This window comes from Hyperoodon ampullatus, assembly GCF_949752795.1.
Source record: "Hyperoodon ampullatus genome assembly, chromosome: 13".
NCBI classification, from domain to species: Eukaryota; Metazoa; Chordata; class Mammalia; order Artiodactyla; family Ziphiidae; genus Hyperoodon; species Hyperoodon ampullatus.
This window is the reverse complement of record NC_136926.1, coordinates 6,389,589-6,413,198: the sequence shown is the minus strand read 5'-3', so window position 1 is coordinate 6,413,198 and position 23,610 is coordinate 6,389,589. Positions and strand designations below refer to the sequence as shown.

General features: G+C 57.8%; 1 protein-coding gene across 2 annotated transcripts; it reads left to right on the top strand.

The window, feature by feature from the left end:
- Positions 1–6,668: 6,668 nt before the first annotated feature.
- On the top strand, positions 6,669–19,911 carry LOC307061758 (refilin-A; the record flags this gene model as incomplete). Of its 2 annotated transcripts, none has more annotated exons than XM_079717039.1 (3): positions 6,669–6,890; positions 18,085–18,194; positions 19,578–19,911. In XM_079717039.1, the coding sequence occupies 3 exons, from the start codon at positions 6,684–6,686 to the stop codon at positions 19,909–19,911; spliced, it is 651 nt and encodes a 216-aa protein (XP_079573165.1). The 2 variants fall into 2 exon arrangements, with proteins under 2 accessions (XP_079573165.1, XP_079573164.1); XM_079717038.1 differs by having other exon boundaries at positions 6,684–6,890; positions 18,025–18,194.
- Positions 19,912–23,610: the final 3,699 nt, after the last annotated feature.

The following is a 23,610-nucleotide window of genomic DNA, read 5'->3' as shown; positions in this document are numbered from 1 at the left end:
GAGGATCCTGAGGCTGGTCCAGACCCACGCGTTCAGAGGTCCCCAGAAGAACGCAGTCCCGGGTCCAGATACACTCTGGATGCGTTTTGTCCTCACCTCCCTCTCCTAGTGGGGCAGGTTGTCAAGAGCTTGTCCTGGCGCGGACCTCGGTCCCTGCCCTCTGTGCACGGGCCCGAGGGCGGTGAGGCCAGAGCAGGCCCGGACCCCCAGACAGACAGCTGCTGCAGAGACAGAGCCGCAGGCTCAGAGGACGTACTAAAAATGAAGAGGTGAGTCACTGGTGAAGCTACGTCCCGGCGGGGACACCAGTGGCTTGCGCTGAGGACTGAGCAAGGGCGCTATGGAAAACTCTCAGGCCAGATGGGCAGCAGGGCAGGGGTGGGCAGGGCATCCACTGGCCGGGCCCCAGGGCTGGGCCTGGCTGGACTCACATCATTGTCATTGTACCGCACTGGGCCTCTCACTGAAAACCTATTCCATTGGATCCCATGCCCTTGGGAACAAATCTAATGGGAGAAACAGACTCACAGACAGAGAATAGACTTGTGCTTGCCAAGGGGGAGGGGGGTGAGGAGGGATGGACTGGGAGTTTGGGGTTAGCAGCTGCAAACTAGTATGTATAGGCTGGAGAAACAACAAGGTCCTACTGTAGAGCACAGGGAACTACATTCAATATCCTGTGATAAACCATCATGGAAAAGAATATGAAAAAAGCATGTATAGGGCTTCCCTGGTGGCGCAGTGGTTGAAAGTCCGCCTGCCGATGCAGGGGACGCGGGTTCGTGCCCCGGTCTGGGAAGATCCCACATGCTGCAGAGCGGCTGGGCCCGTGAGCCATAGCCGCTGAGCCTGCGCGTCCGGAGCCTGTGCTCCGCAACGGGAGAGGCCACAGCAGTGAGAGGCCCGCGTACCGCAAAAAAAAAAAAAAAAAAAAAAAAGCATATATATATATATATATATATATATATATATATATGTAAAACTGAATCACTTTTCTGTACAGCAGAAATTAACACAACATTGTAAATCAACTCTACTTCAATAAAAAAAAAACTCTAATGGGATTTGTCCAGAGTTTATGATAACAAAGCAACTGTTTCTCACCTCTCAGCCCTCCGCCTCTCTGAGCTCCAATTAAAGTCCTGGTGGCTACGTTCAAAAACTAAATAATGTTTGATTACTGTTATGTGCTGGATTCCCTAAAGGTAGACAATATCTGTGCACTCTGCACATAAAAGATAAAGACTTAGCTCACATTTCACCTCCTTCTCTTAAAAAAAAAAAAAAATATATATATATATATATATGTGTATGTGTATGCATATGTGTACTTATATACATATATATTCACTATATTGATTATATGTTGATATATTGATTATACATGCACACATATGTATTGAATATGTTAATTACTTTGGTCACTTACCAAAGTAATTTGGTGCTCATTACCTAGAGAGGAAGTGAGGTGCTGTGATTAAGAGCGGAGGCGGGTTAAGCCTGGAGAACTTTCTCTGGCGTCGTGCCGAGGGTTCAGCCTGGCACTGGCAGGCCTGGAAGCTGACTCCAGTTATCCTTACATTTAATCCCAGTAGGTTGAATCCTCATTTAATCCCTTTATTAATATCCCCGCTTTATAGACGGGGATGCTTAGGCACAGAGGGGGCATGCAAAGCGACCAAATCACATGGGGCTGGGGTTCAAACCCAGGCAGCTGAGCATGCCGACAGCAAGAAGACCCCCTTTCCTTCGAATGGGAGCTCTCCTGGGGGGTGGGCAGTATTTACAGCTGTGATCATACCCAGCGGTGGGCAGAACCTGCGCCTCATAGGCCCCATCACCCCACCCAGGGGTGCACCCCATTCCTGCCAGCAAGAGCTCCCCATCTGGAATTTGACGGAGGCTCCTGAAATAAGAGCAGACAGCTCTGATCTGCCTGCAGGCCCTGCATTCTCATTGGGGGAGGAAGGGGGCTTTTCGGTGGGTTTTGACTTTGGCCCCTGCAAAGGGACAGCTCCTTGTTTCAGACAGACTCTTTTTTTTTTTTTTTTTCGGTATGTGGCCCTCTCACTGTTGTGGTCTCTCCCGTTGCGGAGCACAGGCTCCAGACACGCAGGCTCAACGGCCATGGCTCACGGGCCCAGCCGCTCCGCAGCATGTGGGATCTTCCTGGACCAGGGCACGAACCTGTGTCCCCTGCATCGGCAGGCGGACCCTCAACCACTACGCCACCAGGGAAGCCCCAGACAGACTCTTGAATGATAAAGAATGGGCTCTGCTGTGTGAGTTTAGGCAAAACGCTCACCCTCTCTGTGCTTCCATGTTCTCATCCCTAAAGGTGATGTAATTCTCCATAGTCTGCTAATCTTTCCAGAATATGATGTCAACCATTGAGGAACTATGGGGAACTATACAGATCCGATTAAATAAACCAGCCACCACCTCCCCAGGGACTGCTATGTGCGTGACTAGGGCCCTTCTGGGTGCGTTGCGTAAGTACAATTACTCAGATTTCTGTGTGTGGTGTGCACAGCCCACCAGGAAACAGGATGGCCAAGCCCTGTCCTCAGGGGACTTCCATGCAGTTGGCTAGAGCAGGAGGTGATCCGTGAACAATCACCATGTCACATGAGCAGGATCTTTGCTTTCAGTTCAGCCTGGTCCTTTGGGGTCTTCAACGTGCTCCCCAGATGGGCCGTTTGCTTTGGTACTTTCTGTGCAGGTCACAGAAATGCCCGTTTGTCAAGCATTGGGACCTAAGTCTCGCCTCCCCCATTTCACGATACGTTAGTACCGTTGACAGCTTTCCCCCACGTCCATCCCCGCGGCCTCCGCTCTGCCTTTCTGCTTAGTAGCTGTGTGACCACAGGCAAGTCACTTAACCTCTCTGAGCCTCCATGGATTGATCTCCTTTATTTTAAATTAGAAGTAATACACATGCATCTGGAGTGTCAGTGTAGCTTGTGGGGTTCCAGGGTGAGACATTGTGTGAGCAGAGGCCTTTGTCAGCTGTCCCTGAAGGCACAGCCCCACTTCATGAATGTTCTTCACTGCTGCTCGGAACAAGTGGCTAATGGCTGTCCATGAAAAAGCCTTTTCTCCTCTGTGCCTTTCCCCTTCATCCTCTGGCCTTTCTCTCTCCCCCTCACAAAGCAGCCTGGGAAAGCCCCCCTGATGCCGGGGTGCTGGGTGAGCCCCATGGAGCTTGGGGCCATTCTAGGTCACCTTTCTTAAAAGCAGGTGACTCCACGAGCTCCTGAACGAACGTCTCCCTTCCCGGAAGTGTGTGGTATGGGGGGGTCTCCCTTTCTCTCCAGCACGGGACACCCACTTCAGGACCCCTTGTCGGGGTACCCTAATAACTTCTTTTCTGTTAAATATCGACTTTCTCTGCCCGATTTTGCTCAGTCTCCACTCTCCCCTCTTTTTACGGCTGCACCACGTGGCATGTGGGATCCTAGCTCCCTGATGGGACCCGTGCCCCCTGCAGTGAAACGCAGAGTCCCAACTACTGGACCACCAGGGAAGCCCCTCCACTCTCCTCTCTGTAATCCAACTTCGGAGGCAATTTGCATCAGATCTTTCCTAAACTCTACAGATTCCCCATCCCCTGGCCGATAAAGTCCAAATACCTTAGCCCCACGTACGGGTCTCTGCAAACCTGATCTCGCCCTCCGCCCACAGCACCTGGTCCAGAGCAGGCACTTGGATCTGCAAAGACCCCGCCCTGCTTGCTCTTCTGGCCTCACGTTACAGAGATTCAAGCTTCCTTTCCTCCAGAGACTGGCCAAGACAGCCCCCCACCCACTGCTAGCTCCTGGCTCAAGCTAACTTATGGAAATTTCGGCTTTTTCTCCCCTCTTTGACATTTGCGGACCATCTGACACAGTGAGAAACAGAAGCTTTTACAGTACCAGCTTTCAGTGGATGGGCAGCCCCCAGCCGGTGGTGGTGGATCCAAATAGGTCAGAGGTCATGGTCACTGGGGTCATTTGTGTGGGCCACTAACTGCGTGTTTGACATTTGTAGTGCGGTCATGTTTTTCCTGCTGCTGGGTGTAGACACATCTCCAGAGTTATTCCATTTCAGGGGAAGTTGTATGTGGGCGCAGGGAAACTTCCAGAACCCGAGTGGGCATGGTCATGAAGGCACCCCTGATAAGCATGAATGGCACAAGGGGGCCAAGATTAGGGTGAGGAGAGTAGGGCCCTCACCTGGAGTCCACAATTTAAGGAAATGTCCCAAACGTGGAAATCGCGACACATACTATACTTTACTGCAGTGCTGTAAAGGCCAAAATTAATGCAAAAAATTCCAGATGATCAAAATAGCAACATTTTAAATAAAGTCAAGATGACACTTCAATGATGCAATCCTGCCCCACATGCCTCCCCCTAATTCCCCACCAGCCTTCGGTGGATGTTGCTGCCAGATTCACTTCCCTGGGCTAAGAAGTAATCCGTTCCTATCAAAGAATTTTCTCCAGGGCAGCCCGGCAGTGAGGGCAGTGAAGGCGATCTCGCTTCTGGGGGCTTGAGTGAGTGAGCATTTGGGAAGGAACTGCATCTTAGTGTGCGTCTATTCTGCAAATCACAGCCCCCGCTTTTGTCCTGTGAGATGATAAGTCACCCACGTATTTCTGGTCACGGAGCCCAAGGCTGAGGAAGAATTGAAGAACTGAATGCTTGCCTAAGAACTGAAGCAAACGGAGTCAGCTGTTCTGTGTTGTGTTTTGTTTTGTTTTTTTCCTCCAGAATGCTCCAGATATTCAAAGCTCTGGCTTATTCTGTTTGGGCAGCAGACTGCCCATGGTCTTCCTGGTTGATATGGAAATGGGCTGCAAATTCACCTGATAACATGTCCTTCTGTGCCCCCCCCAGCACTCTTAGGAGCCCCCCCAACCTTTCTGTCCCTTCCTGGAATGCAACTCATTCTCAATACTGAGAGCACCTTTGCCCTGTTGTCTCCCCCGCCTGGAAGGCTAGTTCTCTTTCTCCAGCTCACACGCGGCTGTTCAGGACTCATCTTAAAACGTCCCCTCCTCAGAGCGGGCTTTCATGAACACCCCAGCAATGAACTGTCCCTCTGATGAGTCTTGCTGGCAGTGCCTTGTCAACGCCCTCCTTGAAACCCACGGCCTTTGCTTCCCGGTGTGTTTTCCCCCCTCATCTGACTGGGCGCCCCGGGGCCAGGCTATCTTGCTCGTGGGCCGTTCTGAAGTGGACCCAGCGCTGGGGGCACAGTGGCGGCTTGATCAGTCCTGATGGAATGACCGTGCTTTAGCCTGGTGCCCTCAGTTTGGGGGTGTCTGAAGAGCAGACACCAAAGGGAAACCGAACTAGTGTATCTGTCCACACTCTCACACCTTCCCTGCCTCCTCTGATCCCTTGGCTAGACGAGGACATTCCTGCTCTTTTCAGCGCAACCTCTAGGTACCCCTGGATTCCCTGCTTTCAGAATGGAAGGCTGGATCACCTGGCGGGGGGGAGGGGGAGTGTCTGTGTGGGTGGATGAGTGGGCGGGAGCTGGACTGACAAGGACCTCCTTGTCAGTCATCTGAAGAAAGGGAAGCAAGTGACTTCTCCCTCCCGAGGAAGGAAAAGAAGGGAAAGATGGGAGAGACTCCGTCAGCGAGCAAGAACCTGCTTGGAAGAAATTGGGGAAACAGCCAGATGCTGGAGGATTCAGGAAATGTTTCTAATCTCCCTGTCACCTGCCCCAGCCCCATTTCCACCCAAGGCTTTCCACCCCAGAGGACCAGTATGTTGGCCTTGGGTACCCAAATGATGGAGACACAAATACCCCGGGACCGTGGGTTCGTGTTTTAGAACATCAACAAAGGGGCGCACCGGCCCGCTGGAAAGAGGGGAGCTAAGGAACAGGTCTTGAAGCTTGCGGAGCATTGAAGCCTCTGGTTTCCGCCCGCTCCCTTGTAAGTTACAGATCTTCTAAAACAGAGGTCTCTGAGGATTCTTTTATTCGGACTTCAGTGAGCTGCAGAAACCCCGAAAGGTCACCTCAGACATTACTACTCCTACTACTGTTACTTGGGATGACTTGGGGACCCCACGAGTCACCCCTTGGTGCCGCCGCTGGGGTGTTTATTCCGGAGGATTGCCAGGCTGTGCAGACGCCCTGGGCGCGGGCTGGGGGGGTGGAGGCGCCAGACGGGGCGGTTGCCCACCGCGGAGGAGGCCGGGGGCGGGGTGGGCCGGGAGGAGGCGCGGGGAGGAGGAGGAGGCGCCTAGAAAAGGAGGCGCGGCCGGGAAGGTGCGGAGAGGGCCCGTGCGCCTCGGGCTGGGCCGGGCGGCGGGCGGCGGAGCGCGAAGGGGAGGCCGGGCCCGGCGTGGCTGGAGCGCGGCCAGCGGCGGCGGCGGGCGGGCGGCAGGCCCGGCGTGGCAGCGCGGAGGGGCAGCCGCCCCGAGCGCACGGAGCCGGGCGCCCGACCGCCGGCCCCTCCTGGGCGCGGCGCGCGCGCGCGCGCGCGCGGCCGGGCCGGCCGGGGAACCGGGGACTCGGGCGGTGGGGGGCGGGTGGGCGCCGGGCCCGACGCACCGCCTCTCGGCTCTGCCCGCAGGTCCCCGGCGCGCAGCCCCCGCCCCGCCGCCGCCCGCCCCGGGCCCCGGAGCGCGGTGGTGGAGTCCCCCAAGGAGCCGGGGGCCCGCGCCCGGCGCCCCCCAGACATGGTGGGCCACCTGCATCTGCAGGGCATGGAGGAGAGCCTCAAGGAGAAGAGCCGGGAGGGCTTGCTGGACAGCCCCGACTCCGGGCTGCCCCCCAGCCCCAGCCCCAGCCCGCCCTTCTACTCCCTGGCGCCTGGCATCCTCGACGCCCGCGCGGGGGGCTCTGGCGCCTCCTCGGAGGCCCCCGGACCCGGCGAGGCCAAAGCGGTAAGCACGCGGCTTCGCGCAGAAACCGGGGACAGAGCCAGCCCCCCGGATGGGGTACTTCAGGAGCCGGGACTGGGTTCCCCCCGCCATCCCCCCAGCCAAGAAGGTGGCCTAGTGACAGCCACGCTCCGCAGGTGGGGATCAGGGCGCGTAGGTGGGGACGGTCCAGCTTGACCCCTGCAGCCCTCTCTCTGGCTGTGGGCCTAAGGAGTGATCGTCTGTCTTACTGTCAGCAGTAAAAGAGCAGGAGTTGAGGACTGTCCGAAATTCTCCGAGAGGTTGGCTTCAGGCTAGGGGAGCTGGAACCCCAGGTTCCCTGTTTACTGTTCTCCCTGTGCTGCCAACGTGAAAGACTTTTTTTTTTTTTTTAACCAAACGCAGACAGGAGCCCTTCCTTCCCGGGGTGTTGAGGGCTGCTGACGTGGAGCCGAGGCGGTGCCTGGGGAAGGCTGGAACCCCAGGTCAGGACACGCGAGAGTTTTACCTCTTGCCGAACTTAGTGGGGCCTTCAGGTGGGCTCCGGGGGTCACCCAGCTTGGTGGCTGGGCTGAGACTGGGCTCCCCGCACCCCTTCCCCGGCAGGCGGGAGCCAAGCAGGCAGGAGCCAAGCAGGCGGGATCGGGCGCCTTTGGACTTGAGGAAATGACAAGTTGAGATCCGGAGGCTGCTAACAATCCCAGTGGCGTTTCCCTGTTCTCGCGGGTCTCTGCACGCCTTCACATTGTTTCTGCCGGGTGTCCTAGTACGACTCCAGCCCGGCGCCGCTTTCCTGGGGCCCCGGCAATGCCCACCTGGTACCTCACAGGGCAGTAAATCCTTCCCCCGAGTTGGAAATCCTCCCAGGAGCAGAAAGGAATGGTTCCCCTGCCTCCAGGACTATTGATGAGAATGTCACTGGTGTCTCCCTTGCTCCTTGGTCCAGTGGGTCCCAAACTTGAGTGGGCACGGGAATCTCTCAGAGATTTTTTTTTTAAAGTATTTATTGATTTGGCTGCATCAAGTCTCAGTTTCATCATGCGGACTCTTAGTTGCGGCACCTGGGATCTAGCTCCCCGACCAGGGATCGAACCCAGCACCCTGCATTGGGAACATGGAGTCTTAACCACTGGACCACCAGGGAAATCCCTCTCTTGGAGATCTTTAAAGCATATCCATGCCCACCTCATACCTCCAGACAGTGTCATTCGATTGGTAGAGCCTGCGACCTGGACATCAGGATTTTTTTTTTTTTTTTTTTTTTTTTGCGGTACGCGGGCCTCTCACTGTTGTGGCGTCTCCCGCTGCGGAGCACAGGCTCTGGACGCGCAGGTTCAGCGGCCATGGCTCACGGGCCCAGCCGCTCCGCGGCATGTGGGATCCTCCTGGACCAGGGCACGAACCCGCGTCCCCTGCATCGGCAGGTGGACTCTCAACCACTGTGCCACCAGGGAAGCCCTACATCAGGATTTTTAAAACCTCCCCGGGTTATCCTCATGTGCAGCAAAGTTTGGGAACCGCTAGCTTAGACCAAAATCATGCGTTGAATTTGAACTTTGGTCTGTCTTTTGGGGGCTGGGGATAGGAGAGGCGTTCTGGACGTCCAGGGATTGATAGATGTGACCCAGGCTGTTGGCAGTGAAATTGATCCCACTGTCTGAACGCACCAGCTTTCCTGCAAGAGTGTCTCAGACTTGGCACAGTTGAATGGAGGGGGTGGTATTTGGGCTCTTGCGTGGGGAATAAATCCCTGTGGTGTCCTACACAGTGGGCCTTGGAGAAAAGGGACAGGGAAACAGCCTTCCTCTTTATTCTTTGGATGACCTGGAATCCCCCTTATAGAAGGTTTTTTGGATGCTTTTCCTGCCGGCCAGGCCAGCCAGGGGCAGCCATAAGAACAGTGTGCCTGGCTTACTTGTCTTGGCTGTCCTAGTTGATTGTATTTTTTCCCCCTCCTTGCTAACTAGATGCCAGGTATGGGACTGAGCTGTCTCTGATCTTTCTAATTTGGCTTGAAGGCAAGACCTGGGGCTGTTTCCACACAGGTAACGACGTCTGCATTTAGATAGCCTTCCCAGGTGCTAGGAGCTGTCCTAAACTCTTTACTTACGACAACTCATTTCATTTTCACAGTAGTCCCAAGAAGTATGTAGGTGCTCTTATTACACCCATTTCCCAGAGAGGGAAGCTGAGGCACAGAGGTTAGCGACTTGCCTAAGCTGATAAGTGGCGGTGCTGGATTAGAACCCAGGGAATTGGGCTCCGGAGTCTCTACCCTTGAACCTTGCATTATCCTACCTTTCACTGTGCAGCTAATTAACTACCTGTGTTCTGTTGTTGTTGTTGTTGTTGTTGTTTTTTAAAAAAACAAAATACCTCTGAACCTACAGGATTTGGAAATGCTGCTTTTTTTTTTTTTTTTTTTTTTTTTTTTGTGGTACGCGGGCCTCTCACTGTTGTGGCCTCTCCCGTTGCGGAGCACAGGCTCCGGACACGCAGGCTCAGCGGCCATGGCTCACGGGCCCAGCCGCTCCGCGGCATGTGGGATCTTCCCGGACCGGGGCACGAACCCGTGTACCCTGCGTCGGCAGGTGGACTCTCAACCACTGCGCCACCAGGGAAGCCCATTGGAAATGCTGCTTTTAATAAAAAGAGAGGAAATGGTTGCCACAGGGAAGCCTCTTCTCAGCCCTGGGGCCTGCAGCTAGGGCCCCGGGCACCTAAGTTATTGTCACACAGGCCACCTCCACCACCACCACCCCCGCCCCCCACAGGTTAACTCCTGTTAAATGTTGCTAATCTGGTGTTTAACAAAACCCTGCTTGCGGGCGACTCACTGACCATGCTTTCCAGGCGCAGATGTAGGCAAAATATTGGCTGCCGATCTTGCACAAAGGGACAGAAACCTCTCCTGCGTCTTGGAGTTGATGGTTTCAAATGGCTGGCTGCAAGCAGGGCCACGTTTGCTCTGGCACCCCCTTAATGGCACCTGTCAGACCATGTGGGCCTGGGGTTCAGCCTGGGGTAGGCATCTTTGTTCTGACACCCAGTTTCCAGCACTGCCTTCCTGGTCAACACTGGTGGCACACACCCCAGCCAGGGGGATGAGCTGCAGTCCTGTCCCCACCCCCCTGGCCACTGAGGTCCTCGCTAGCTTGTCACCGTATTTATTATGCTGGAAGTGCAGGTTAAATTTGCTCACCCTCTAGAAAGAGGTTCCATTTCTCCCCACTTTGTTTTAATAAGCTGGACTTACCTTCTGGACAGTACCCCGTGGATGTAGGGTAACTGGCTGGCTGCGACATTGCCCCCCAAGACGTAAAAGGCACTGGGGAGCAGGCTGGGTATAAATGAATCCCTCAACCCCACCCTAACTTGATCATAGGTCTTTTTCTGGCCCACTCTGTGGACCAACGATGGTACCGTTCCTGGGAATTCCCAAACCAAAGGAAGATCTAGGAATCGGTCATTCGTCCCACCAGTACTTACTGAGCACCTACTGTATGCCATGTGCTGTTTTGGGCCGTGGGTGACATAATGGTGAACAAGATGTTCGAGGTCCCTGCCCTCATGGAACTGGCATTCTAGTGGGAGAGACAGTCACCAACTTAAACATGTGATAAAACACCAGGTGGATTGTTAAGTGCCCTTAAGACAAAGAGCTGGGTTCAGGTAGAGCTCCTTTAGACTGGATGGTCAGGGAAGTGACATTTAATGGAAACCAGAAACAATGAGAGGGGGGCCTTTATGGTCATAGGGCTGAAATGTGCGTCAGTCCAAGGGGATGGCAAGTGCAAAGGTCCTGAGGCGCGGTTGAGTGGCAGCCGTGAGGCTGGTGGAGGGCAGTGCAGGGACTTGTGGGCTAAGCTGAGGCCAGAAAGTAAAATTCCATTTGGTCTTTCCAAAATGTACTTGTGACTGTTTTATTTTTATTTTTTAAAAAGGCCTCATGAGCTCCCAGACCCTCCAAATTAGAAACCCAAATCAGAGACTTGACTGAGAAGTGCCTGTGCAGAACAGGCTCTGTGGAGGGCTTGTCTCCCTGCAGTGGGCCCCTGGTCGCCTGCAGGACACCGGGACAGCCAAGGCCGCCTGCCGGGCCAGCCAGGGTTTGCCTGTCAGCTGCATTCATCCCACAAATATTTAAGCCAGGCCTGGTGAGGGATACAGCTGTGAACAGGACAGCCGCTGTCTGTGTCACCTTTGAGCTCTCGGGGCCTGGACCTCCGGCTCCCGATTGAGGGAACACTCCATGTCCTTCCTGCCCCCCTCCCCGTCCTGCCTGGTGGAGCTGTGGGGAGAGGTCGTGCTGCCAGGAAGGATGAGTGAGTGTGTGTGGCAGATACCCATCTCCCCAGGTTAACGTGGCCGGTTCAGGGAACTAGCCCTGTCCCCTCTTACCACCCTCAGGGAGAGCACAGATGGCATTTGGGGTCGCAAGTCGTCTTCTCGGGGTGCACCTTTGAGGGAACAGCCACCACCGGGGTGGGTGAGGGAGGACAGATCACCCACCTGTGGCACATGAGGGGCTCGGCCCTCTGTGGGGTGGTGACCGGAGGTGACCGTCTGAGCCGTTACCCCCTCCGCTGTGGATATGGGTTCTCTAGAAGCCAGTGGCCTGGGCCCCATCGTGCGTTGCCCCATCACCCCCATCTGATCTCCTGGGCTTTGATTACACATCGAGTGTATGTCCGAGTGGCACACTGGGGAATTTCCCTAAGGACGAGGTGCTGGTTCCCTGGGCCCAGATTCCGAGGGAAGCCCTTGGGGCCGGATCCGGGTAGAATTGGGGGTGGGGAGTGGGTTGTCTTTGCCCATCCTCGAAAATTTCCCGGGGCTGCCCAGCTCTTGGAAATCTTTGTCACTGCCAACTCTTAGGATCTTGGCTGTCACCACCCCTGCCCCCAGCCCAGGACACCTGGATTTTCTCATTTCTCTGTTTCTGGTCTGTGATGGTGAAACCAAGGCTGAGGGCAGAGAGGGAAGCGAGTTAGGAATTTAGGGCGTCAGCACCCAGCGTTAGGAAGGACGGAAGCACGGATGGACGGACACACGGATGGATGGATGGATGGATGGACAGACGGAAGGATGGACAGATGAGCGTGTGCGTGGACAGATGGATGGACAAATGGATAGATGGATGGATGGATGGAAGGGCAGATGGATGGGTGGATGGATAAATGGACCGATGGATGAATGGATGCATGGATGGACACACGGATGGATGAATAGATGGACACACGGATGGATGGATGGATGGAGGGATGGATGGATGGATGGACAGGCAAGTGGATGGATGGATGAAGAGAAAAATGGATGGACCGGTGGATGGACAGATGGACTGAGGAGACAGGGGTCAGCCCCCATGGCCCCCTTGCAGGCTCACGGTGTGTCCCTGACCAGCGAAGGTGCCTGTGAGCAAGCTCAGGTGCAAGAGAACCAGGTGTGTCAGGCCACGGAGGGAGGAGCCTGTTGGCGGAAAGGAAGGCCATGAGGGGCCAGAAACCCTGGTGCCTCCTTTCAGCCCCCGTCCGCTTAATCCTGGATGAAGTGGCCTCCAGCGGAAATTCAGCAACGTCTCTGACAGCCTTGCGTCTCTGTGAGAGGCTCATCTGAGCGAGAAGTTCTACCTGTAGCTTTAGTGTGCAAAGAAGACAAATAGGCCCATGCCCTGCCAGGTGCTCTGGGGGCGAGGGAGTGAACAGGAGCCACCTTCCTGGGAAAATGCCCCTAGGCGGGGACTGACGGGGACTCTCCTTGGGGTGGGCGTGGCCTGTCCTTTGTGCCCTTGGGACTCCTGGCCTCCCTGCTGTGGGGTGGGGGAAACAGATATGGTACAAAGAGGCCTGAAGTCTGAGATCCGGGTGTCAGCAGGGCCATATTCCCTCCGGAGGCTCTAGGGAAGAATCCATCCCTTGTGTCTGTCCCAACTTCTGGTGGTGGCCGGCCATCCTCGGCGCGCCTTACCGTGGAGATGCACCCCTCCATCCCTCCCTCCGTTCCCCCGTGGCCTTCTTCCCTCTGTGTGTCCTGTGTCCAAAGTTCCCTCTTTTTATAAGGACACCAGCCGTGTTGAATTAGGGCCCGCCCCCGTCCAGTGGGACCGCATCTTAACTTGATCACATGTGCAAAGACCCTGTTTCCAAAGAGGGTCACATTCACAGGTCCTGGGGATTAGGACATGAACATATCTTTGTGGAGGCCCCAAACCAACCCACCAGCATCCTGCTGGCTTGGGTCCATCAGGCACCCAAGGGCATCTTGGGGAGCGGGCCCGTCCCTGAGCCCTGCCTCTGACCTGTGATGTATGGGTTTGCTCAGTTTCACTGCTCTGAGTGCCAGACCCTACGCCTGCCCTGTTTGGGGTCTCCTGGGCTCCCCGAGCCTGGCCCACTCACCACCTCTGTTGTGCCGTGTTGTGCAACGAGCCTTTGGAGTCCCTCCCCTGATCCCAGGATTTGCCACCCATACCCAAGGCCTTTCATAAAAATGATAAGAATTCTTGGGGCGTAAATGTCCCTCCTTGGATCACTTTCCTCATGGGTGCAGGTCAGCGTCCACCTTAGCCCAGCATGGGAGCTTTGGGTCTCAAATCCCAAAACACGCCGAAGATACTCAGTTTAATTCCAATCGCGGTAGAAGCCATCCCCCACCAGTGAGGTCAGTGGCCTGAGAGAGGCTGTTTCGGCCCTTACAAAGGTTCCCTGTGGCTGTGGTGAGGGGTCTCCCCGGACCCTTCCTCCTGACACTGACCCTCCGCTGATGGGGGCTTGACACTCCCTAAGTGGAAGGTTCTGTGGGTCACATGTGGCTTCAGCCACGTCCCGTGCGGTGGCAGGTGGGGGACCGCCGTGCGTCACACTGCTGCGCCATCCCTACCTGTCCCTGCCAGCCAGGCCCAGACCCCCGGTGGGGCTGGGCTGTCACCGCGCGGCACGGAGCTCTCAGGACGGAGGACTTATCTTTCTCTGCCGTCCTGTGGGCCGTGCCCTGTACCGCAGCCAGGAAGGGGGAGCTCTCCAGACGCCGGGGTGTATTTTTACTTCCAGGCGTGGAGTATGTATCCTCACCCACCCGGCGGCTCCAGGGAAGGCGCATGAATCACTGGGTGAGGCGGGGCGTGGGGGCATGGTAGGCGGAGGGCAGCCCGCTGTTCTCTGGGTCCCACTTTCTCAGAAGCACTCCCTAGTCCCTACACACACACCCTGCCTGCCCAGGAGACCAGGGAGCCAGACCAGCCCCCCTCCCCAGGCTAGAACAGGGTTCTCCCGGTCCCTAGAAGGAGCTGGGGGCTGGAGGCTGGCCCAGCTGTGTCTCCATCCCAGGGTGGGCGTGTGTGGCGTCTGGGAGTCTGGAGTCCGGCCTTCAGCTCTCAGCTCCCCCGTGCGTTCCCCTGCCCCTGCAGCCCAGGGCTGCGAGGGGACCCGAGGACACCGGCCAGCTTGCGCCCGGGCATCAGCCTCATTGTACGGATGAGCAAACTGAGGTACTGTGAACAGGTGGCTGGCACAGGTGGCTTTCTCAACGGGTCCTCTTCAGAGGGAAGCAAGCACCAGGGCCTTTGGGGAAACGAGCTGGGATGTGGCTGCCCCAGGGTTGGGGGGCGATGAGGGGAACAGGGCGCCTGGGAGCTTTCTTTGCTCCAGGTGGCCCAGGCCAGGCCATCAGGTACAGCGGCAGCAGCAGGGGGTCCCCTGGGCGCTGGAGCCCAAGCCCCGTCCTCAGCCCGCCCCCCACGCTGGCGGCTCCGATGGGAATGTGAGTCCAGCGTGGCTGGAGGGCTGCCCTTGTAGGGCCAGCAGTGTGCCTTCCTGGCCGGCTCCCAGGGCTGGCTGGGCTCCGCACACAGCGCTGCCATGTTGATGTTAAAACACCGCTGCAGCTGCAAGACTCGGCTCTGAGCTTCCGGAGCCCAGCGGCTGTGGGATGGCCGGAACTGCCACTGGTCCCTGGAGCCCTGCGGGGGCAGCCTCAGGCCTCGGCAGCGACTGCCTGAGCTGTCTCGTCACCCCCGGGGCCCCTGGATGCCAGCCTGCGTCTGGATTTTCAGAGGCTTCCTCTCTCTCTCTTGTATCGTGTTCCCAGGTGGGGCAGATTTTAGCTGTTTTTCCACCAGGGCCCTTTGGAAAACGGTGCCCAGAGCTCCAGCTTCCTGGCCTAGTCTGTGAAGTCAGCCTTGTCCCCTCTGCTGGCAGCCAGTGTGGGGAGTGAGATCCGGCCAGAATGGGGCCCCAAATGTGCACTCGGGCCGCGCCAGGAGGCTCAGGGGGGCCCGAGAGGGATGGTGGTACCCAGCTCTGCACCGAAGGCTTTGCCTCCCAAGGAAGTCCTCCCTGCCCATGAGCTTGGGAATGGTTCTTTCTTGGGGGTGCAGTGGGGGGATGGAGACCAGTAGCAGGCTGCCCCTCCCCCGCTCCAGTCCTTCCACCTAGAGACACCTCCCAAAACCTTAGCACCCATGTCCATAGCCCCTCACACGCCTGCCTCATCCTCTCTCCTCTTCAATGTCCACAAGAAGGGCCCTGGGAGGCACTGTGCCTCATCCGACTCACACAGGGCCTGGCGCACAATAGGTGTTTTGCGCACAGTAGGTGCTCAGCAAACCCCTGCCCACATCTGGGAAAGCGCCATACTTCACGCTTCAGATAGTCTTACGGGGAGAGAGTATGATTTTTATAAGCATCAAGTCATGGAGTTTTACAGTTGAGGCCAGAGCCACAGAGGATGCCAGAAGTGCCTATATCTTGTCACTGTTTTATTTTTTTAACTTTTTTTTTTTTTTAAATTTTTGGCCACACCGCGCAGCTTGTAGGATCTTAGTTCCCCAAACAGGGATTGAACTCGGACCATGGCAGTGAAAGTATGGAGTCCTAACCACTGGACCGCCTGGGAATTCCCATCACTATTTTATTTTTAAACTTAAAGCTCCTGAATGATGTCTACTTGCTTCTGAAAGGTAGGAGCACGGTTGTCTCAAGGTTAATAAGGGTGTGGATTGTACCTCTCTCTCCTGAGAGGACCGCCCCCCCAGGCACCACCCCTCGAGCCTTTGTGAAAAGCACTCAGAATACAAGCCGTTTCTCCATAGGCTTGTATTCTGAGACTTTTATACAAGACTTTTGTGTGGCGCTTGCTCCGTGCCGGGCACTATCCAACACATTCACACACTTTGAATCATTGTCCTGACTGCGGCCTGGGAGGCGGGTGCTCCTGTTGCCCCGCTTTGGGGACCAGGAGGCTGCAGCCCCGAGAGGGGAGTTGTTCTCTGGGTCACATGGTGTAGTAGCTTCCTGTCGCTGCTCTAACAAATGACCCCACGCATAGTGGGTTAAAACAACACAGGTTTAATATCTTACAGTTCCAAAGTTTAGAAATCTAAAACAGCTTTCACAGGCTAAAAGCAAGGATTTTGGCAAGGCATCCTCTCTGGGTGCTCTAGGGGAGGAGAATTCTCACCTTTCCCACCTTCTAGAGGCTGTCCACAGTCCTTGGCTCCTGGCCCCGTCCATCCTTAAGGCAGCAGCATAATGTCCTCAATTTCTTTCTGACTCTGACCCCCCTGCCTCCCTCTTTGACTTATAAGGACCCCTTGTGAAGACATTGGGGGCCCGCTGGATACTCCAGGACAGCCTCCCCATCTCAAGATCCTTAACCACATGTGCAAAGTCCCTTGTGCCCTGTAAGGTCACGCATTCCCAGGTTCTGGGGATTAGGACGTGCACATTTTGGGGGCCATTATTCCACCTGCTATGCCCAGCAAGGGAGAGATAGGACAGCTTGATGACAGCTGCTGGGGGCCTAGGGAGAACCCCCTCTTTCTCCAAGTCTTAGATCTTTTCTTCCTGTGGTCCTTCCTCGGCCCCTGTTCTGGGGACGCTGTGAGGGGGCTGAGGAGGGGGCTGCGGGGACCATGTCCATAGGCTGATAGCGGATTTGAAGACAGGTGTGGGCCTGGCCCAAGGGCTCACAGGATGGGGGTGGGGAGAGGTGGAAGGGGGGCAGGGCGCTGCTTTGCACGCGTGAGGTCCTGCCTTTGGACAGCATGGGGTCTGCGAGGTGCCAGGCGCTGGGGCCAGAGAGGTCATCAGGTCCTGAATCTTAAGGAGCTCGTGGTCTGGGGGCGACACCCAAAGGGGTCGCAGCGATGGAGACCAGCAGGTGGGAGCTCCAGGAGCCCCTCAGAGGATGTTGGGGGAAGACACGGGAGCTGATGCCTGAGTTGTCACCCTGGACGGACCAAGTGAGAAGGAAAGGGAAGGACGTTCCTAGTGCAGGGAACAGCATAAGGCAAGGCACAGAGGCAGCCTGGGCCGTGGCCCAGGCGAGTGAAAGATATGTGGGCAGAGGCCTGTGTGGGAAGCGCCCTGATCCTGTGTGTGAGGGCAAGCTTGCTCTGAGCAGGAGGTGACAGGACAGGTCTTGGGGCTGCAGCACCCGTCCCGTGGGCCTGAGAGGCGGCCGGGGAACATGGGTGAGGGCGCAGACTCTGGAGCCAGACCGCCAGGGTTCCAACCCCAGCTCTGCCTCTGCCTAGCTGTGTGGCCTCAGGCAAGTTACTTAGCCACCCTGGGCCTCAGTTTCAGCATCTATAAAATGGGGATGCTAGTAACAGCTCCCTCCCGTGATCGAACGTATGGAAACATGGAGCGCTCAGAGCAACGACTGGTGTGGTTAGCGCTCAAAAAGCATAGCCGCTGTGATCTCTCCTCGTCCAGGTGAGGACAAGGAAAGCCCTGTGAAGGCGTTGAATGAGGGGCCCACAGCCACGCACCAAGAAGGGCCGGGAACTCTTCCCTCGATGAGCACGGTTTTCAGTCCCTCGCAGAGCTCTGACCTGCCGTGTCACCCAGGGGCGCAGCTTGCGAGGCTTAGGCTCAGGGGCTCCCTGAGAGGGGTCCCAGTTCTACAGGGCTCTGAGCCTGGCTCCTGGAGCTCGGGTGGGCTGGGCGTTGTAGAAAGAGGCCGTGACCACATCCCCTTATCGAGATGCCCAGGAACTGAGGGGCAGGCCGGTGGCTGGGTGGGCATCAGAGCGCTTGGATTCCACAGAGGGACGCTGGGCTGGGCTTCCCGATGGACCCTAATGGACCCCGCAAAGCGGGCTTCCGGAAAACCAGGACTGGAGTGGTGTGGGGCAACCCTTGTGCCCGGCGGAGAGCTGAGGTTGCAGTGCCAAAGGGCTGCTCACGTGACCCTGTGTCCCTGGCTCTCCCCGCAGCCCCTCCCCCTCCCCCCGAGCACCCCGGCGCGCGAGATGAGGCCCCGGATGCTGCCCGTGTTCTTTGGGGAGAGCATTGAGGTGAACCCAGAACCCACGCCTGAGATCCGGTGAGTGGGGCGGCTGGGCTGGGTGGGGCGGGGTGGCCAGGCCGGGGCACGGCAGCCCCTCCGCGTGCTGCTCCCCGAGGAGGCATGGCTGTGACTTGAAGAGACTCTGTCCCCAGGTGGCCTTCCCTGCCACCTCTCCAGCCCGTCCCGGGCCCACATGCGACCATTTCCACGCTGACCTTCACCCCCAACCTGGCTGGGTTTTATTTTGAATTTGCCCCTTTATCCCCCAGGGAGCCATTGCCCTGAATGTGTATTATTAGGTGCCCTCCCACGTGTAGGACGTCTCAGGTGGCACCTGCACTTCTGAGTTAAGGCCACCCCACCAGGAGCTTTCCCCCAGCCATCTGCCCTCCTTGGAGGGCTTCTGGGGATCGGGTTTCCAGAAGGTGGAGTCTAGGGTCCGTGGGTCTCACCCACGTATCCCTGGGACGCTCAGGATGGATTTGTCCATGTCACCCCGGCCTGCCCATGGGTGTGGGACCCACTACCTCCTCCCGCTTCACCTCTGGATAGGGTCCCAGGTCCCCTTTAAAGGTTTTTCTTCCCAAAGAGCGCTCCTTTTTAGTTTTTATCACAGAGGCCCCAGCCAGGGTGGATGCGAGCTGCCTGGGCTCTTGGGAGCCCTTCTCTTCCCACGCGGGTCACCTGTGGGGTGCAGCGGGGAGGGAGGCAGGTGAAGTCCCCACGCCCCTCCCCGGAGCTCTTCCTTCCCGTGTGATGATCTGGGAACAGAGCTGGGGGCACTGGCCAGCTGGTCACTCCTGAGGAGGGTCACTCACCTGGAGGTGCTGAGGCTACTTGGGGGGAAACTTATTTTGATAACATTTCAAACTTAAGGAAAGTTGCAGGAAGAGTACAGGGAACCCCCGTTAGATTCATTGGCTCTTTCCACTTGGCCCCATTGGTTTGAATATCTGCCCACTGTCTCGTTCTACATAAACGAAGCTTTCTTCTGACCCGTTTGAGAGGATGTTAGTGACACCGTGACCTTGAACCTCTAAGTAACCCCGGCTGGTGTCCTTCCTAAGTACAGGGACATCCTCTCACATAATGACAGTGCACTTGCCAAAATCGGGCCAGCTAAAGCTGAAACACGACCACTGCCTGGTCCAGTCCCGCCCACTGTCCCCAAATGTCCTTTTATGGCCTATTTTTATCCCAGTTCAGGATCCAGCCAGAGTCACGTGCGGCATTTAACTGTCCCGTCTCTCGAGTTTCCTCCAAGCCAGCTGGGTCCCTCAGCCCTTCCTTGCCCTTCTGACCTGGGCATTTCGGAAGAGCCCAGGCCGTTCTGTGTTCGCACTGCCCCCCGACCACGCGGGACAGTGACCTGGCTGCCCCATCCGGGGCTCACCCCCGTGCTCCCGCCCTCCCCCGCAGCTGCAATTCTGAGGTCAAGTACGCCTCGGAGAAGCACTTCCGGGACAAGGTCTTCTACGCGCCGGTGCCTACGGTCACGGCCTACAGCGAGACGATCGTGGCCGCGCCTAACTGCACTTGGCGCAGCTACCGCAGCCAGCTGACCCTGGAGCCGCGGCCGCGCGCCCTGCGCTTCCGGAGCACCACCATCATCTTCCCCAAGCGCGCCCGCAGCTCCTTCCGCACCACCCTGCACCTCAGCCTGGGCCGGCCCCGCCGCTGGTTCACGGCCAGCGTGCAGCTGCAGCTGTGCCCGCGCCCCGGGCCCGGCCTGCTGGGCCCCGCGCCGCTCTGACCGGCAGCCCGGCCCCCGCGGCGGCCGGAGCACGGGCTCCACGATCGGGAGAGACCCCGGACTGTGTCTTGCCCGCGCCGCATCCGCTTTCTCAGCACCTACCTGATGAGGCAGCGTGGGCCTGGCTTTCCCGAGGAGCCCGGGGCGGGGGCAGGTGGGTAGGCGGTGCCCGCCCCGACGGCCTGGGAGAGAAGAAGGTGTGTGTCCCTGGCTGCCCTTGAAGCGGGGGACACCCCGAACGCCGGCAGGACAGAGGCGTCCGTCCCAGCCTTGGCCGGGGGGCCCCCCACCAACCCCGGCTCCCAGGCCACGTGGGAGGGAAGAGGGGTGCCATCCAGACACCCACCGCCCCTGGAGAGGGCTGTTTCCAGAGCAGGCCTTTCAGATATGTGCAGCTGGACGCCCAGAGCCATAGCCCAGCAGCCTCTGGTGGACGGTGAGCCGGGAGGCTGGGCGAAAGCCGGAAACGCTGCCAGGGCTGGTTGTGGGTTGTGTGGGGAGCGGCCTGGAGGAGCCCCGCCCGCGCTGTCCCAGGGCCCGTGCCCCAGTGCGGAGGATGGAGGGCAATAGCCCGTCTGCACCGAGGCCTTTGAGCTCTGTGTCCGGAACCTCACCCGCAGGGCCTCCTGCTAACCTCTGTCCTGACACCTTCAGGACCAGGACTCTGGACCGTCAGAGCCCTTGCGCCAGGTGCCAAGGGGAGGCGTCTAAGCCGTTGGAAATGACCACTGCCACCTGCCCGAGGCTCCCGGCCAGCTGTCAGCTTTCAGATTCCGTGGGGTCCAGTGCCCTCGCTCAGGCCTCCCGTTCCTACGGTGATGACGCTGCAGTGGCCAGTGCTGCAGGGTTCACCACACACGTGCAAGGTCAGGGGAGGAAGACGGGAGACCCTTGTCTCCCTGGGAAGAGCCAGGATACGTGGGTGCTGGGGCCACGGCCTGGGGCTGCCCGCCACCAGTGCCCCAGAATCCCCCAACGTGGCCGTGGAGATGCCTTCAGACCTGACTGGACCCAGCAGGTGGAGGCTGCCCCGCCGCTCCTCTGGCATCCGCCCCAGGACGGGGCTTTAGCTCCCTCGCTGCAGGGAAGGGCTGCTCGGAGCTAGCGTTCAGGAGAGGCGAAGTGACTGATATATTTTTATATATCTACAGACTGTGCATGTTCTCGCCACAGAGATGCTCTCTGATTAACAAAGAAATAACTTAAGAATCGATTGATTATCTTAATAAAATGTGCAGACTCGAAGAGACTCCCTCTTCCGTGTTTCTGAGACCCTCAGACCCCACCGTGGGTGGGACTGGTCTTCATAGGCCTGTGGCCCCTCCCCACTGCCCACAGGGGGCAGGGAGACACTTGGAAGGCTCAGAGGGAGCCCTATGCCCCTCACCCCATCCCTGTAGACAGCCTCAGAGTGCGCCAGCTCCACCCAGGAGCTAGGTAATAAATGCAGAGGCCCAGGGCCCACGCTGGGACTTGGGTCTGACTCCGGGGACGGCCCCGGGAATCTGCACGTTGGATGCTCCTGTGCTTTGCACTCCGCGCGCCAGCCCTCGGCACCTGCAGACGCCCAAAGCCAGCTCTGTCCCCGGAGAAGCGCCCGGGCTGCCTCTGCAAAGCAGGTGGCCTCAGCCTTGGTACACCCTCTGCGCATCGGGTCCACATCCTTGGGAGGGGCCTCCGGGGCCCCAGACTGGGAGTGAGGAGGACTCTCGGGGCAGTGTCCTTGAGGGGGAGAGTGCCGGTGCCTTTGCAGGGGCTCCTGCCTCAATGGAGGACGATGTCTAACAGGGCGGGGCCAGGGTGAAAGCCGGGAGGGCAGGGCCAAGGGACAGGGTCATGTCACTGAGAGGAAGAACCTGGAGGCGTCGGCCGCTCAGTACGGGCAAGCGGGGTGCAAACACAGCCTTGGGAACTCCGAGAGCGCAGCCTGTGTAGAGAGGGGACTGTGTGCAGACACACGCTGGGGGGCGCATCGCGGGCACCAGGCAAATGCAGCTGCACGAGTTTGCTTTCCAATCACAACCCTGATTTCCCCACTTGGGAAGATAAGTGGGTTGGGCTTCCTGACACGTGCAATTACGGTGCCAACGAATCCGGTGACCTTGGAGATGCCTCTGGGATTGCCCTTCAAGAAACAACTTCTGAGGCGTGCAGTTAGCGGATGGCCTCTAACTAGAGCTTTCCAGCAGCTGCCAGGCTCCTCCCGGGCACCCCGCCAACGGGAGTGCGGTGGGACGGGACCAGTCGCCCGAGGCTCAGTCCCTGCCAGGTCCTGCTTCCTGTCCCTTTTGCCTTTCACAAGCATCACCCTGACAGGCCTCAGACCCTCCTGACTCCATCTCGGCACCACCCTGAGGACCCGGGCCGCACATGTCAAACAAGACCGTCGCCTTTGATCATGCAAACGGCTTCCGCCTTCCCCGATGACCTTGGAACTCCAGCCTGGGAGGAAGAGGACGTGGGGTGCAAGGGCTGCGGCCCGTCAGGCCCCCAAGTGCACCCCGGTTTCCCTCCGAAGCAGCTGTTGTCTGTCCTACGGGAACCCAGAGGACTTGGAGACCCGGCAGAAAGAGGTGGCAGCTTCATCTAGGTCCCGTCCCAGCCCTTGGGATTTCCACCCCCAAAATAAAGAGCCTGGAGGCCAGTGACCCCGCTGCCCGCCTTAGGGTGCTGCCTGCAGAAGCCCCTCCTGTCCTCTGCCTTCCTCCACACTCCCCGGATCCAGATGCACTGGGCAAGGGGACAGAGGTCACTCACTGACGCCCCCTGGGAGGGAAGACCAACACGGGGAGGGCCCGGTGGCTGGAGAAAAAGCCTGTCGCTTAACTTCTCTAAGCATCTGCAAGGAGGCACATGGACTTACCTGCCTGGCGGCTGGGGCAGTGAGAATCCGTGCTGGTAAAGCTCGGGCTGCCATCCAATCAAGCCGGGACCCTGCTGGGGGCAGGTCAGGGTGTCCATCCTCTCTCTCAAAGGGGCAGAAACACTTCCCAATGTCGAGGGCCGGCTCTGGCCCCAAACACCCATCCTGAGGCCCCTCGCTCAGCCTCTTCTGCTGTCACCCCGGCCAATCTCTGGGTTCATCTCGGGATTCACACTCGCAGGCCTCCAATCAAGCTCGGCGGCCCCCACCCCACAAACAGGTGCCCCGTCCGTCCGTCCAAGGGCTCGTCTCTCCTCCCCAGAGTAGCCTTGGTGAGAACAAACAGCCCTGGCGGCCGACAACGTACACGGAGCGCTGCCTCTGTCTGCAGACCGCTTGGCCCTGCTGTCAGAATTTTCTGCATTTAATCTTCCCAGTGAGCCTGTGAGGTAGCTGGTGAGACATTCTGATGAGGAAGCGTGACCTGGCTGAACCCCGGAGGAGGTCGGGTGGAAGGACAGCCCGTCACGTGGCTGCCACAGCTAAACCCTCCCGGCTTCCTGGAGAAGCCATGAAAACAAAGGCGTCTCCTTTGATGGCCCTCCTTGGCCTTCTAAAGGTGGAATGACCAGGGGGCCCTCCCACCAGCTGCCAGCGATCAAATCAGTTTATCCCTGTAAATATGCAAATAAGATTCACCGTTGCCGGACCACCTGGAGTTTTTTTCTCTTCTCTCTCCTTTCCTCGCAAACCCATTCTTTCTTTCTTGCCTTGTTCCACTGACTCCTGCACAGGTGAGTAAACTGTGTCTCTATAGAGCTACACAGCCCATCTCT